This window comes from Microcaecilia unicolor, chromosome 1 (assembly GCF_901765095.1).
Source record: "Microcaecilia unicolor chromosome 1, aMicUni1.1, whole genome shotgun sequence".
Classification (NCBI taxonomy): domain Eukaryota; kingdom Metazoa; phylum Chordata; class Amphibia; order Gymnophiona; family Siphonopidae; genus Microcaecilia; species Microcaecilia unicolor.
In genome coordinates, this window is record NC_044031.1 from 713365676 (window position 1) to 713382180 (window position 16505).

The window sequence follows — 16505 nt, forward strand, 5'->3', positions numbered from 1 at the left end:
CGACGCGACAGTCGGTTTGGGCAGTCGGTGCTGCAGAATCTGTTTGGGGTTTAGAATCCAACTCCACCCCCCTAGGCCCATGTTTGTTCTGTTCCAGGCTCCACTCTCACTTAGTTGTTTTTTTTTCTTAGGTCAATTCTTGTTATGTCCTCGCCGTTGCGAGGCCCAATTGACCCTGTTTGTTGTTTTGAGTGAGCCTGGGGGCTAGGGATACCCCATCAGTGAGAAAAAGCAGCCTGCTTGTCCTCGGAGAAAGCGAGGTTACTTACCTGTAGCAGGTATTCTCCGAGGACAGCAGGCTGATTGTTCTCACCAACCCGCCCGCCTCCCCTTTGGAGTTGTCTCTTCCCTTGTCTTGCTTGTAATTTGACTTAGTGCCACGCTCACGCGACGGGCGGGAAGAGGGCCGCGCATGCGTGGTGTGCGCACGAGGGCTCTAGCAAGCTTTGTTGCTAGGAAGATTTCCGGACCTGGGGCTGCCGTCGGACGTCACCCATCAATGAGAACAATCAGCCTGCTGTCCTCTGAGAATACCTGCTACAGGTAAGTAACCTCGCTGTATCCAACATCCTGTTTTTAGGAAAATTTATAGAACAGTCTGTGATCAGCTAAGTGATTGGCTAGAAGAAAGAAACTGGCTAGATTCATGTCAATCTGGATTCAGACCTGGTTATGGAACAGAACCAGTCTTTGTATCCCTCCTAGATGATCTTCATAGAGACAGGTTATTTACCGCAGTGTTAGTACTGCTAGATTTCTCAGCAGCTTTTGAGACTGTATCATGATATTATGTTAGCACGACTAGCAGAAAACAGGTATCAGTGGAACCAGCAGAAGAAAAGAGGTTTTAATGCCCCTGTATAAGTCGTTGGTGAGGCCCCACCTGGAGTATTGTGTTCAGTTTTGGAGGCCGTATCTTGCTAAGGATGTAAAAAGAATTGAAGCGGTGCAAAGAAAAGCTACGAGAATGGTATGGGATTTGCGTTACAATACGTATGAGGAGAGACTTGCTATTTTTTCACGGAGAGAGTGGTGGATGCTTGGAATGCCCTCCCGCGGGAGGTGGTGGAGATGAAAATGGTAACGGAATTCAAACATGCGTGGGATAAACATAAAGGAATCCTGTTCGGAAGGAAGGGATCCTCAGGAGCTTAGCGGAGATTGGATGGCAGAGGCGGGGCTGGTGGTTGGGAGGCGGGGTTAGTGCTAGGCAGACTTATACGATCTGTGCCCTGAAAGAGACAGATACAAATCAAGGGGCTGGTGGTTGGGAGGCGGGGCTAGTGCTGGGCAGACTTATAGGGTCTGAGCCCTGAAAAAGACAGATACAAATCAAGGTAAGGTATACACAAAAAGTAGCACATATGAGTTATCTTGTTGGGCAGACTGGATGGACCGTGCAGGTCTTTTTCTGCCGTCATCTACTATGTTACTATGTATATGTTACTTACCTGGTGCAGATCCTATCAGACAGGCAACAGTCTCTATAGTTTTTGACAGCACTTTGCCTGACCCCAAATAAAGCTGAGCTTCTATGAGACATTAAACATGCAAGTGGACACAGATCTGACATCAAAATCTCTTATGGATCATCCAAGTTGGCCGCCGAACTAGACGTGTGAGCTCCAAAGTTTTTCAGGTTTGCGGCTGTTTGTCACGGAGCGCTCCCTGGGAGAAATGGGGAAGAGCGCTGCTGGTAGTCCCGCCATGACACAACCCACACTTGAGACCTTTGGAATCCGCCCACCGGGACCAAGGGATCCTGCTACTGGAATCTCCGAAACGACACGCACAGTGCAGAGGGCGCTACTTTGAGCCCGTTAGCAGGCTTGACCCCACCACAACCTGGAAGGAGTAGTGGAACAGAGGAAGCGCTGTTCGAACAGGCGTCCGAAGTGGGCGGACTATCGTCGGCGGTAGGAGGTCCAGTTCTAGCTTCAACTCCAGGTACTGTTACAGCGGGAAGGGGATATTTGCCCCTAACCTTAACCCAAGAAATAGATCTTCTTGGATTAAGAGGTAGTATGGAAAAACCTGCAATAATCACTATGGATGTGATTTGGGAGGCCATTCAAGGGGTGAACGTGAACCTCCAGCATATCTTTAATTCCTCACAGACTGAAATAAGACAATTAAAGGAGCAATCTAATCAGCTTACCACCATAGTTGAACTACATCAGGAAAAAATTCAGACTTTTGATTCTGATTTGAAATCCATGCAAACTACAGTGGTAGTTGATAAAAGATAACAAAATCCAGGCAAAGAAATTGGAATATATGGAAAATCAATCCAGAAGGAATAATATCAGAGTACTTAATTTTCCAATATCATCGTTTATTCCTCCAGTTGAGTTATTGAAAAAGTACTTTCTGGAAGTTCTGGATGTTCCTCTTGAAAATTACCCTATGGTGTCTAAAATGCAATACATAAAGAAACCTACACCCATAGATTCAGAGCCTCCTCAAGATAAGTTGACTGATTTTCTAGAACGTTCTGAGATTTCAGAACGAGCAACTTCACTTGTAACGTTTGCTCTGGAGTCAGATAAGAGTTTAATTCTACGTTCTTATTTCATGAAAATGAATGTTAATTTTATGGGCGGGAAAATACATATTTTTCCAGATCTAGCTAGAGAAACCCAGGCCAGGAGAAGGGAGTTACTGGCATATAGACCAAGAATCCTTTCCCTGGGAGGAACTTTTACCCTTAGATATCCATCTAGATGTATGATTTCTCTAAATGGGGTAAATTACCTTTTTCTCTGTCATATTAAATTAAAAGACTGTCTTAGCTCAAGAGGTAAAACATGACCCGCCTGTGCTGTCCGTTCCAACATAGCTGTACTGTCTAGGCTGCATGATCCCAATGTCTTTCTAGTTCAGTTTAGTGATAAATGTCACATTGTGAGTTTTTTTATTTTTAGAATTTCCTAATCTTGGATCCTCCTTTTGTGGACTAATATGACAAGATTTTGCTTGTAATATAAAAACTTGGTTATGTCCCAAATCTATACATTTCAATGTATGAACATCATTATGTAATGAAGTTGAAAATATAAATAATAAATTTAAAAAAAAATCTCTTTTGGAAAATATGAACTTCCCCTCATCACAAGCCAGGAACCTTTGAATTCAGCTTGATTCGACACTTACTCTGATCCCCCAAATCCAAGCAGCCTTCACAAGCAGCTTCTATCATTTGCGACAACTATGCTGCCTGTCTCTTTACATTGAGAAGGCAAGCCTTGTCTCAATTGTGCATGCCATGATAACATCAAGACTGGATTACTGTAATGTGATATCTGCAAGCAAGCCTTCTCTGGAGTAGCCCTCACATTCTGGAATGCAGTTCCTGAAACGCTATGTTTCAGGAAGCAGGTAAAAACTTGGCTTTTCAGTCAGGCCTTTAATGGAAGAAATAAATTATGCCGGCTGCACATACTATAGCAGGACATGTTTACCCACTCCTACCCTAAATTAGTCCCCTTATTTTCTTACTCTTGTTAATCTATCTTATCTATCTATATTTTCCATCTTTTCTTATACCCTAGACTGTCTATGAAAATGCTATATTACGTATTGTGTTGACATTGTAATGTAGCATACTATGCCATACTTTGTATTTGAATATTTTTACTGCTGTAATTGGACTTATTCTTGCATACCGCGTTGAGTGAATTTCTTCAAAAAGGCTATAAATAAATCCAAATAAAACAGTATTGTCTTAAGAAAAAACAAGTTCACAGAAGATTACCCTAGTTGTAAGCCACAGCCGCCTTTTTAGAATTTTGAACCATATTACCCTGGGCTTCTAATATTATTCAAAATCTCTATTTGTTTGATTTGTAATACAACTATTAACTACAAGAGCTTTCTTAATATCTATAGCAGCAGCTCATAAGTCCAGAGTTACTTTAGATGGTGCTTCCAGGACTTGCAGAAAATCTTCAGTATTTAAGGGCTTGCAGAAAATCTTCAGTATTTAAATTCTTAGCAAACTCATCTGTATGAGAAACAGTAAAATTTAAGGTGTTAGCTTCAGAATTCACTCTTCTAGTGGTATCTCAACCCCCTTGGAGTTCATTGGGGAACTCAGCAGTGAATGCAGCTGCAGCAGTTTGTTGCTCAACCCTTTAGGACATAACATATCCCTGTAGGTTAAGATTTATTAAGACACTAGTAAAAAAGCCCCGTTTCTGATGCAAATGAAACGGGGGCTAGCAATGTTTTCTTCTGTGTGCATGTGGGAGTGTGTGTGTCCCTGGCCTCTCTCCCCTCCCCCCTCTGAGTCCTTCACTGTTACAGAGCCAGCGAATTGATTTTGTGCTCTGCTGTTTTCCTTCACTGACTGTGTTACAGAGAGGGCGGGGCAGACACTCATAGGGAAACCGGATATCTCGCCCCCTTCACACTTCCGGCTGGAGGCTTCATAGAACGTTGGTTTTGCCTTTTATATAGAGAGATAGCATTTTACTAAGAGGAGATGCCTCTAAACCCATTGTATTCCTCCCTTCTCCCCATATACAAACATACACTCAAGCATTGTGTGGTGGAGTGACCTCTCTAGCACTAATATGTGGTAGACTAGATGAACAAAAGGTTCCAATGAACCTGACACTATCAAGCTTAGGATATTCTTAGTTGGAAAAGCCCATCCACAGCACTTATATATGGGCATTGGCCAAAAAGGGAAGGCAGTTCAAGTTAAGTCTGTATAAAAGGGAAGAAAAAATATGTAGAACAGAACCACGGTCACAGCAGCTCACTCTACAGCTAGCATCTCCCCCCACCCCATTTTGTGTGTTTCCTAAGCTTTATAAACTGTAAAGTAGTTTTATCATTTCCATGCAGCCCAAATAGAGGCTTGATTCCTGGCCTGTACTTGAAGTGCTTTTTTGTGACTTTGAGTAAAGGGTGAGGATCCTGACTTGATACACTGCTTTCCTGTGGTACAACCAAAGTGGTCTTTGTTCAGCTTGTGGAGTTTTTTAGGTTTTCAGTCACATGAGGTTGTACCCACACCAGTTGGGTTTGGATCAACTTTCTTGTTAAATAAAAACAAATATTGGTAAATAAATAACATTTTTCTGAAAACTTCGGGTGTGCTGGTGTGAAGAATTGAATTAATTTATTGTTTCATAATGCTTGTATTTAACAGTCTTTCTCTGAATGCCATTTGGATCATGTAGACCTTTCCTCTTTCTGCTTTGTACAGGTGCACATGAACTTGAACAGATGCAACTGATTCTCGAGTCCATCCCAGTGGTGCATGAGGAAGACCGTCAGGAGCTTCTCAGTGTAATCCCAGTTTACATTAAAAACGATATGTCTGAGCCACACAAGCCTTTAACACAGTTACTTCGAGGCATAACCCCTGAAGGTACAGGATATTTGGACTAGGTGAAAAAGTGACAAATTCAAACATAATAATTATAACTTAATTGATTTGACAGCACTATGCTTTCCAGAAGACTTCTGAAATGAGAACGTAATGTATAAAAATAAGTACACATCATCTGTCTAGCTTATCTGGTGGATGAGAGAGGGTAGGCATTGACTGTTGTAAGGACATGTCCTAAGGAATTAGTATAGAATTAAGGCAAAGGGCTGTTTGTCTTTGTAGGGGAGGGAATTTGATAACTCAGGCCCAAAATGTTCTATCTTTTTAAAGTAGTATTATCTAAATCCCTGAAAATATCAGTTCTATTTTGTTCAGTTTGGCCATTTGATTGTATTCTTAGATCTCCTTTCTTTGTAAAAAAAAAAAAATATATATATATATATATATATATATATATATATATATATATATTTTGTTAGGCAAGAGTGTCTGTTTTGAACAAAATGTCCATTTGCATGCATTAGTGCCTGTGTGGATATGCAGCTGCATTGTCTTGCATGCATTAGTGGCCCCCACAGTTCATGTAACACCCATGGCATGTCTACATATGAGATCAGCTCAATGGACCCTAGCTTCCCAGTGGTTTCAAGCTGTGGGGGATCTAGAAGATGTAGTCCAACTGTCCACCAGCTTTCGCAGTTCTCTTCAGTGATGGACAATTCGATCCAGTTTGACCATGGGGCGACCATTCCAAGTTCCTCAGCCACGAAAAGTGCTGGCGACGGATGCATCTCTCCTGGGGTGGGAAGCTCATGTAGATGGGCTCCACACTCAAGGAGCCTGGTCCTTTCAGGAAAAAGGTCTGCAGGTCAACCTCCTGGAATTACGAGCGATCTGGAACGCTCTAAAAGCTCTCAGAGATCGGCTGTCCAACCAAGTAATCTTAATTCAGACAATCAGGTTGCCATGTTCTACACCAATAAGCATGGGGGCACCAGATCTCGCCCCTGTGTAAGGAAGCCATATCATGGTATGTTTCTCCAAGCTACTTATCTGGCAGGCATAAACAACAGTCTGGCCGACAGGTTGAGCAGGATAGTGCAACCTCACGAGTGGTCTCTGAATATGGGCGAAGTCCGCAAGAACCTCCGAGCGTGGGGCACCCCCTCGGTGGATCTTTTTGCCACTCAGATCAATCACAAGGTCCCTGTTCCAGACTTCAGGTCCACGACAGACTAGCGTCAGATGCCTTTCTCCTACATTGGGGGACAGGTCTTCTGTATGCGTATCCTCCCATACCTCTAGTAGGGAAGACTTTGCTGAAACTCAAGCAAGACTGCGGAACCATGATCCTGATTGCACCCTTCTGGCCGTGTCAGATTTGATTCCCTCTTCTTCTGGAGTTGTCCTCCGAAGAACCGTGGAGATTAGACTGTTTTCCAACCCTCAGAACGAGGGGTCGCTTCTACATCCCAACCTCCAGTCTCTGGCTGTCACAGCCTGGATGTTGAGAGCTTAGAATTCGCCTCCTTGGGTCTCTCTGAGGGTGTCTCCCGGGTCTTGCTTCTAGGAAAGATTCCACAAAGAGGTGTTACTCTTTTAAATGGAGAAGGTTTGCCGTCTGGTGTGACTTCAAGGCCCTAGATCCTCTTTCTTGTCCTATTCAGACCCTGCTTGAATACCTTCTACACTTGTCAGAGTCTGGGCTCAAGACCAACTCCGTAAGGGTTCACCTTAGCGCTATTAGTGCTTATCACCGTGTAGAGGGTAAGCCTATCTCTGGACAGCCTTTAGTTGTTCGCTTCATGAGAGGTTTGCTTTTGTCAGAGCCCCCTGTCAGACCTCTACCAGTGTCATGGGACCTGAATGTCGTTCTCACCCAGCTGATGAAAGCTCCTTTTGAGCCACTGAATTTCTGCCATCTGATGTACTTGACCTGGAAGGTCATTTTCTTGGTGGCTGTTACTTCAGCTCGTAGAGTCAGTGAGCTTCAGGCCTTGGTAGTGCATGCACCTTATATCAAGTTCCATCACAACAGAGTAGTCCTCTGCATGCAGCTTAAGTTCCTGCCAAAGGTGGTGTCGGAGTTCCATCTGAACTGGTCAATTGTCTTGCCTACATTCTTTCCCCTTCCTCATACCCGCCCTGGCGAAAGCAGTTTGCACACCTTGGATTGCAAGAGAGCATTGGCCTTTTACATGGAGCGGACAAAGCCCTTTAGACAGTCCACCCAGTTGTTTGTTTCTTTTGATCCCAACAGGAGGGGAGTCGCCATCGGGAAAACACACAATCTCTAATTGGCTAGCAGATTTCATATACTTCACTTTCGGCCAAGCTGGGCTAACTCTGGAGGGCCATGTCACGGCTCATAATGTTAGAGCCATGGATGCGTCAGTGGCTCACTTAAAGTCACCCTCCATTGAGGAGATTTGCAAGGCTGCAACGTGGTCATCTGTCCACACATTCACATCTCACTACTGCCTTCAGCAGGATGCCAAATGCGTCATTCGGTTTGGGCAGTTGGAGCTGCAGAAACTGTTCAGGGTTTAGAATCCAACTCCACCCCACTAGACCCATTTTTGTTCTGTTCCAGGCTGCACTCTCAGTTAGTTGTTTATGGTTTCAAGTCAATCTATGTTATGTCCTCACCGTTGCGAGGCCCGATTGACCAATGTTTATTGTTTTGAGTGAGCCTGGGGGCTAGGGATACCCCACATGTGAGAACAAACAGCCTGCTTGTCCTCGGAGAAAGCGAAGATACATACCTGTAGCAGGTATTCTCCGAGGGCAGCAGGCCGATTGTTCTCACAAACCCGCCCACCTCCCCTTTGGAGTTGTTGTTTGTTTATTATTTGCTTTTTGATTAAACTGAGCAGGAATGCTCATGTGACGGGTGGGAAGTTGTCCACGCATGCGCGGTTCGTGCTGTCCATGTCCACGCATGCGCGGTTCGTGCTGCCCATGCAACGGAACTTTCCTGAAAGACTTTTATTTTGCTTGCATATTTGTTTACCAATTCCTGGGCCGCCGCGGACGACGACCCACATGTGAGAACAATCAGCCTGCTGTCCTTGGAGAATACCTGCTACAGGTGTTACGTCTGGGGAAGTGAGCCCTTGTGCCCCGGCTGAGCACGGTGAAGATGGAGCAGCACCACATTCGGTCAGGCAGCCAGACAACCCCTAGCTTCACCTGGGAAGCGACCGCCATTCCCCGAAAGTTGAGCCCCCAGATGCAGGCGGCCACCAGGACGTCCGGAACCGGCGGGGTGTACGGCCACCAACCAGACAGGCGGGGAAGCTGCCACAGTCCAGGGACCAGGGAGGCAGCACACAGCAGAGTAGTCAGGAAACAGTCCAAGGTCTGGGCAGGCAGCAACACAGCAGAGTAGTCAGGAAACAATCCAAGGGTCAAAACACAGGATCAAAAGATAACCGGCAGAAGAATACAGACGAGGACTGCGACCTCTACAGCAATAGAAGCCGAAGCATGGAAGGACTGGTGACAGGGCTTTAAATAGTATAGGAATTAGGCTCAAACATGTGCAGCTGTTCCAAGATGGCTGCCCCCATCAGAGGAGATGCTCTACGCCCAAATATGGGCTTCCTTCCTGAAGCTGCCCAACTCCAAGATGGCCGCCACAACCTGAGACGCCTATCTCCAAGATGGCCGCCCTATCCTGGAAATACCCACATCCAAGATGTCCGCCACATCCTCGAATGCCCATAACCCTGCGCAAGCAGGCTGCACCTCTGGAGGAGTGTAACAGTGTAACAACAGGTAAGTATCTTCGCTATACCCAACATGTAGATGTTAATACAAAGTCTTATATCACATATGCTGTTCAGTGAACACGTACTCTTTTTTTTTTTTTTTTTTTTTTTTGTATTACCTACCTTGAAATATTATGTGAGTTCTTTTATAAATATGCATTAATATTTACATGTTAATTACAGATGTTTTCAATATTATGATACCGAGCCATATTTAATGTAGTTATTCTTTTGGAATGGTATGTTGATCCACTTACTCGGCTAAGATTTAGTCAGTGTTGAGGATTGTGTGACACATACAGACCTGATTTCTAAGGAAAGTTTCCATTTTGATAACCAGTGGTTATCCTTTACCATCTGTTAAATCTGTTGTTTCTGTGAAAACGTAGTAGCTTTCTATGTGTTTCAGGCCTCTAGCTTTCCAGAATTACACAGAAACAGAATGGTTTATTGGCTGTGGAATTTAATAACAGAAAACAAAGCTGTCGCCTGTTAACATTCTTCAGTTAAAAACAGTACATTTTATACTTTTTTTTTTCTTTCTGATTTTCATTTTATTCTTGAGGCAAATGACAAGTTTTGATGCACTTCCTAGTGAGTCCATACCACAGTTCTGGATCTATGTAAGTCAGGGCTCTGTTGTGCTGTTCATTAACTGGAAGCCTTTTGGTACCACCCTACAGCATAAGCAAGCAGAAAAGTGACAACAAAGAATGTGATTTAAAAAAATAAGAGCTTAATTCAGCAAGGTCTTTCTTCTGTAGACAAAGATAAAAAGCCTTAAACAGACTAAATTTTTGAAGAGAATAACCTAGAGATAGCTAGCAAAGGGAAGTACAATATTATATTGTGCAAAAGATCTTTATTTAAAAATGTTTGTATTTTTTAAAAACTATTTGCTTATTACATTATATTTTGTACCACCATTTTAGATGATAATATTTCTAGTATTTTTTGATTATCACAATTGAGTTTTTCATTTTCAGTTCTAGAACTTGGACTGTATTATTTCACTACATGTTTTAAGTTACTGCGTTGCTGTGTACAGTGCGGATTTTTCAAGTTACCTAGGTCCATGAGAGAAATTTAAGGCCAGATCTGGGTTTCTGACAACCCCATTCTGGTGCATTTGGGTCCTACAGCATTGATTTCAATGGGTAGAGTCAGGGACAAAATACTGTACTTCTTTAGGATATAATTTCAAAACCAGTACTGGCCAAAAGTTTCTTTCCTGGAACTGGGTAACTTGGCAGAGCTCTCTAACAGGGCATATAAAAATCTTCATATTCTGCTGCCTCAAGAAAGCTATTCAGAATGTATTAAAGTAAGAATTTGTTTCAGCATACTGTACACTTTCTAATATAATTAAGAATTTAAAGGGATGAGTACCCTAATGGTTAGTGCAGTGGGCTGAGAACATGGGGAACCAAGTTTGATTCCCACTGCAGGTCCTTTAGACACTGTACAAGTCACTTAACTCTCCTTTGCTCCAGGTACAAAAACTTAAATTCCATTACGTAGCTTCCCACTATTCCAGAACATGTGGGATAGTCATGCCAATCAACCAGCAGGTGGAGATGGGAAACTGAGCTGAGACATATCTCTCTCCAGCAGGTGGATGGACACACTTTTCAGCCTCTGCATCTGAGTGATTTGATCCTGTTCCACTTGGTTAACTTGTTCCCAGTTGAGCTTTACGGGTGGTTTGAGTCTGCAGAGTCATATCTGGAGGTCTTCAGATCCCTATCTGTGGTGCCCTGTGACTTTACTTCAAGTTTCAAGTTTATTTAATAGATGCTAACCTGCCCATCAAATGCATGTCTAGGCGGCTTACAGACTAAATTGGCACATTAAAGGAAGAGAGAGAGAAATAATACAACGTAAGTAAGAGAAAACAGGACATGATTAGAAGGAGAGAGAGGCAGAACTACAATATTGATAGGATAGGAAGAAAGGGAGTGGAGTTCTCCTTTTCCAGCACAACAACCTTAAAAATAATATTAAAAAGGGAGAAAGAAAGAGGTTTGCTGGAGAGCATGGAACAGAGTATCAGTCAAGCGTTTCTCTTCCTTGTCATCAAGCAGGTGAATCCATTACGAGTGGGTTGTGTCCATCAACCAGCAGAGGGAGATAGAGAGCACTGAAAAACCATAGTGCCTCATGGCCAGCTGCCTCTTCAGTATTCTCTATCTCCCCAGCAGGGTGGACACAGCTTGTTCAAGCTCCTTCAGAAATCTGCCTGGGGTGGCTCCTGTGCTGTTGCCAGTTGTAGCAGGGGTGTTGTGGCTGATGGTGTCCACTTTAAAGGCACATAGGTATGCCCTTTCCCTGCCTTACCCGGCCCCCGATGTGGATGTAGACACATAGGCAAGCCCTGTCCCTGTCTTTGCCCACGCTGTGGATGCAGGCACGTAGGTTCACCCTTTCACTGCCTTTCCCACGCTACTGATCCTCCAGAGTGGAAAAAGTTGCCTCTTGCACTGTTGCCTCTAACTTTCCTCACAGTGTAAAAAAAAAAAAGTCGCCTCTCGCTGTAGCGCTGTGATCCAAGAAAAGAGGCTTTTCTTCAGTTTGTGCGGCGGATTGGAGCTCTGTCGACTCAATCCGGAGAGGTAAGAGCATTTTGGAGCTCCTCCGGGATGGGCCCGCGTTCGGGGCGATTTTGGCGCGAATCCACCATTTTGAATTTCCTGCCGTTTTCGGCAATGGCTGCAGAGGTTGTAAAGCGCTGTTCCCGTTGTGGCAAGCGCAGATCAGCAGCAGGGCTCTGTAAATCGTGCTCTTCTGACGTCAGAGCCAGCCCGAGCTTGGCGAGCGAGGTTTCTTCCCGCTCTGTGGAGCTAGCAGTGGGTGCCATTTTGGAACAGCATGGCGTGACCCCTGCTGAGGCGGAGGGGTGTGAGCCTGGAGGGCAGCCTCCTCATATGGAGGCTAATATAAGAGCCATTTCCCCCGGACTGGAACCGGGAGGCCAGGGTGAGCCATTCTCCCCTGAATTTGTTTTACTGCTGCATAAAGCATTTATGTTAAAAAGAGCCCTCCCGCAGGGGTCTCAATCGGCCCAGCTGCCTGTGTCCCCTCCAGTAGAACCCGGCCTTGAATTACTGTCAGGTGTGTTTTCAACCCTGACAGATGGCCGCAGGACAAGCGCAGAAGGGTGGATTCCCCTACAGAGAGTGGCGCCCCCCCCCCCCCCCATGGTCGGGATGTGAGGGGTCTGGCAGGCCCTCGTGGTCTGGAAAGCCAGAGGAAGGTGCAGGATTGCCACTGGATGCGGATGATCCTTCCGCAGTGAGGATTTTCCACCGCGATGAGCTGCCAGCGCTGATTTCTAATGCACTGCAGGCCCTCTCTATCGAAGATCCTGCGAGTGCTGAGCTCTCCTCTGCTAATCCGAGGATGACAAGTAGTAAGAAGCCTGCTCGAGCCTTTCCTTTGCATGACTCCATCCAAGAGCTTATTTCTGCTCAATGGGCTGATACCGAGGGGCCTTTGAAAGTTGCCAGGGCTATGGGGAGAATTTGGCGCGCCTAGCTGTGCCTAAAGTGGATGCCCTAGTCACTGCTGTGACAAAGAGAACTACCCTCCCGGTTGAAGGAGGAGTTGCCCTGAAGGACATGCAGGACCGACGCCTTGAATCACCTATAAAGCGGTCCTTTGATATTTTAGGCCTATCCTTACGGGCGTCTGCATGCAGCTGTTACGCTGCCTGAGCCTGCCTTGCTTGGTTACAACAGGCAGTAGAACAGCCCGGAGATGGAGCGGAGCCCCTTGCGGAGGTGGCACCTTGGATGGAGTCGGCCTTGTCTTTCTTGGTTGACGCCCTTTATGATCTGGTCAGAGCTTCGGCTAAACAGATGGCGGTGGCGGCTCGCCGCCTGTTGTGGCTATGGCATTGGGCAACTGACATGGCCTCTAAGCAAAGGTTGGTGAAGTTGCCCTTTCGAGGCCTTCTATTTAGTGAGGAGTTGCAGATCATTGTTAAAGGCCTGGGGGATGCTAAACCTCAGCGCTTGCCCGAGGACAGGCCGCGGCCTTCCTCCAAGGGTCAGGCGGTTCCATCCTCTTGCAGACCTTGCTTCAGAGAAGCTCGAAGGTACCGCCCAGGGCGTTCTGCTGGGTTCACTTCTCATGCCTGTTTTCAGCAGAGGAACTTCTTTCGCTCGGACAAGCGTTCCGCAGCAGCTGGCTCAAGGGCGACCCTCTCAATGATGGTGCGCCAGCCCTCTCCTCGCTTCCTGTTATAGGAGGACGACTTTCCCTCTTTCACGAGGAGTGGGCCAAGATTTCCTCAGATCAGTGGGTCTTGGACCTGATCAGAGATGGCTACAGAATAGAATTCAATGCCCCGATAAGAGACGTGTTTGTGGAGTCCTGATGCGGTTCTGCCGCCAAACAGGCGGCGGTAGAGGAGACCTTACAAGGCTTGATTCACCTAGGGGTGGTGTGCCTGGTGCCTTCCGCCTTGCCTTTTGGCCTTGCCACAGTTTCCCGAACCTTTTCAAAGGTAATGGTGGTAGTAGCTGCCTTTCTCAGGCGAGAGGGTATCCGGGTTCACCCGTACCTAGACGACTGGCTCATCAGAGCAGACTCTGCAGAAGAGAGTCATCATGTTACAGCCAGAGTGGTCTCAGTACTGCAGTCTCTGGGCTGGGTCATCAATATAGCCAAAAGTCACCTGACCCCCTCTCAATCTCTAGAATATTTGGGGGTCCTGTTCGACACAGCCTCGGGGTATGTATACCTACCCGAGCAAAGGCGGTGCAAGCTTCAGAACCAGCCATGAGTGAGAGCGCACCTGAGATTTCTGCAGTGTTCCCTGCTTCAACGATGGTCTCCAATATCTCAGGATTACCAATACAGACTCACGTGGCTCCCTGCGGCCCGACTCAGTATGGAGTGGTGGCTCTCAGACAGCATGCTACGGCAAGGAATGCCGCTAGTGCTCCCCGATTGGTGCCTGGTGGTAACAGATGCCAGCCTAAAGGGCTGGGGTGCCCATTGCCGGGGAAGGCATGCCCAGGGTCTCTGGACACCTGAGGAGTCGGTGTGGTCCATCAATCGCTTGGAGTTGAAAGCAATATTTCAGGCGCTTCTGGCCTTTCAATTGACCCTGGAAGGATTGGCGGTCAGAGTTCTGTCGGACAACACGACAGCAGTGGCCTACATAAATCGACAAGGCGGCACTCAGTGTCAAGCAGAGGCCGCTCAAATATGCCACTGGGCCGAGCTACATCTGCAGTTTCTGTCAGCAGCTCACATTGCAGGTCAGAGCAACGTGCAAGCCAATTATCTAAGCAGAAATCAAATTGACCCAGCGGAGTTGGAACTTGCAGACGAAGTATTCCTGCAGATCTGTGCCAAATGGGGGATGCCCGTAGCGGATCTTATGGCCTCAAGTGCAAATTCCAAAGTACCGTGCTTTTACAGCAGACGGAGAGATCCTCACTCGGCGGGGTTGGATGCTCTGGCTCAACCCTGGCCTCTGGGCCTCCTGTACGTGTTCCCTCCATGGCCCTTGATAGGGCGAGTTCTGCGGATTCGGCTACATCAAGGAGAGGTGGTTCTCATTGGCCCAGGAGGCCGTGGTATGTGGACCTCCGGCGGATGCTGGTGAAGGCTCCCTGGCCGTTACCGCTGGTACCGAATCTGTTGTCACAGGGACCTGTAACCATGGAGGACGCCTGCCGCTTTGGTCTTATGGCATGGCTATTGAGAGGGCGCAATTGAGAGACAAGGGCTATTCCAGTAAAGTCATTTCCACTCTCCTACAGGCCCGCAAGCGTTCCACTTTTGTGGCTTATGCCAGGATTTGGCGCCAATTTGAGGCTTGGTGTGCTTCTAAAGCGATCACACCCATGCGGGCTTCTGTCTCGCCGATACTTGACTTTCTCTATTGTATCACAAATATAAATTACATCATTTTGGTAATTATCCCGGTCGGTCGGTTGCTCGCTCGTATAATTAAAACCTGGGGTGGCTCAAGAGCAGTGGTTACTTTACGGGATTCTAATGGGGTTCTGACACATAACCGCAATCAGATAGCTCAGATATATACTAACTGTTTTACTATGTTATACACAGCAGAGCCAAGTTCTGATACTCATGGTCTTTCTGACTATTTGCAGAAAGCAAGACTACCTAAACTAAATGCACAAGAGTTAGAACTATTAAATGCTCCGCTCACGATGTCTGAATTGCAGGCGGCGGTTAAAGGTTTAAAGTTACGCTCTGCCCTTGGCCCTGATGGATTTACAGGTGAGTACTACAAAATCTTACCTCCGCAGACCTTGGGAGCTTTGAAAACATATTATGAAGAAGTGATTGAGACAGGCCATTTTCCTCTTCATGCCAATACGGCCTTGATTACTTTACTACTGAAACCAGGTAGGCTGCCAGAACATGCAGCCTCTATCGACCCATATCACTGCTAAATGTAGACATTAAGTTGGAATCCTGTGCAGTAGGAATGGATCCTCAGAAGCCTTGCCAAAATTGGGTGGCGGAGCAGGTGGGGGAAGAGAGGTTGGTGGTTGGGAGGCGAGGATAGTGGAGGGCAGACTTATACGGTCTGTGCCAGAGCCAGTGATGGGAGGTGGGACTGGTGGTTGGGAGGCGGGAAATACTGCTGGGCAGACTTGTACGGTCTGTGCCCTGAAAAAGGCAGGTACAAATCAAGGTAAGGTATACACATATGAGTTTATCTTGTTGGGCAGACTGGATGGACCATGCAGGTCTTTTTCTGCCGTCATCTACTATGTTACTATGTTTTTGCAGGATGGTTTACAAAAAGGCTTGGCCTATAATTCCCTGCGTGTTCAAGTGGCAGCCTTAGCATGTTTTCGAGGGAAGGTCGCTGGCCTCTCTCTGGCTGCTTGCCCGGATGTGGCACGGTTTCTCAGAGGGGTGTTTCGGCTCTGTCCTCCTTTGTGGGCTCCCTGACCGGCCTGGAACCTGGGGTTAGTTTTAAAGGCCCTTCAGTGTTCAACTTTCAAGCCACTTAGGCAAACTTTGGAGAAGGATGTGACCTTAAAGACGGTCTTTTTGGTGGCCATTACATCGGCAAGACGGGTATCTGAGCTCCAGGTGCTGTCCTGTCAAGATCCATTTCTGCAATTCTCAGAGTCTGGCGTTATGGTACGTACGGTGCCTTCCTTCATGCCTAAGGTGGTTTCAGCATTTCACCTAAACCAGCCTATTTTCCTGCCTTCCTTTTCTAAAGAGGAATTTCCAGAATCATTTGGGCAGTTGCACCTTCTGGATGTGCGAAGGGCTCTGTTGCAATATCTGCGCATGTCAAATATCTTCAGGACCTCTGACCATCTTTTTGTTCTGTTGTCAGGTCCGCGCAGAGGGTCTCCTGCGTCTAAGGCCACTATAGCCCATTGGCT

The 16505-nt window shown here is 46.4% G+C and overlaps 1 protein-coding gene and 1 long non-coding RNA gene across 4 annotated transcripts in view; one reads left to right on the plus strand and one right to left on the minus strand.

Annotated features, from left to right (window-relative positions):
* MAPK6 (mitogen-activated protein kinase 6) overlaps positions 1 to 16505 on the plus strand; it is a 148145-nt gene that overhangs the window by 119553 nt on the left and 12087 nt on the right. For all 3 annotated transcript variants that reach the window (XM_030189344.1, XM_030189338.1, XM_030189351.1), the window contains exon 4: positions 5216 to 5380. In XM_030189344.1, the coding sequence (XP_030045204.1) occupies positions 5216 to 5380 (165 nt within the window). The remainder of the gene's footprint in view (positions 1 to 5215; positions 5381 to 16505) is intronic.
* LOC115459542 lies at positions 589 to 8994 on the minus strand. Its single transcript, XR_003940299.1, has 3 exons — positions 8984 to 8994; positions 4767 to 4773; positions 589 to 710 (listed from the first exon to the last, which is right to left on the minus strand). It is a non-coding gene; the product is annotated as an uncharacterized LOC115459542 (long non-coding RNA).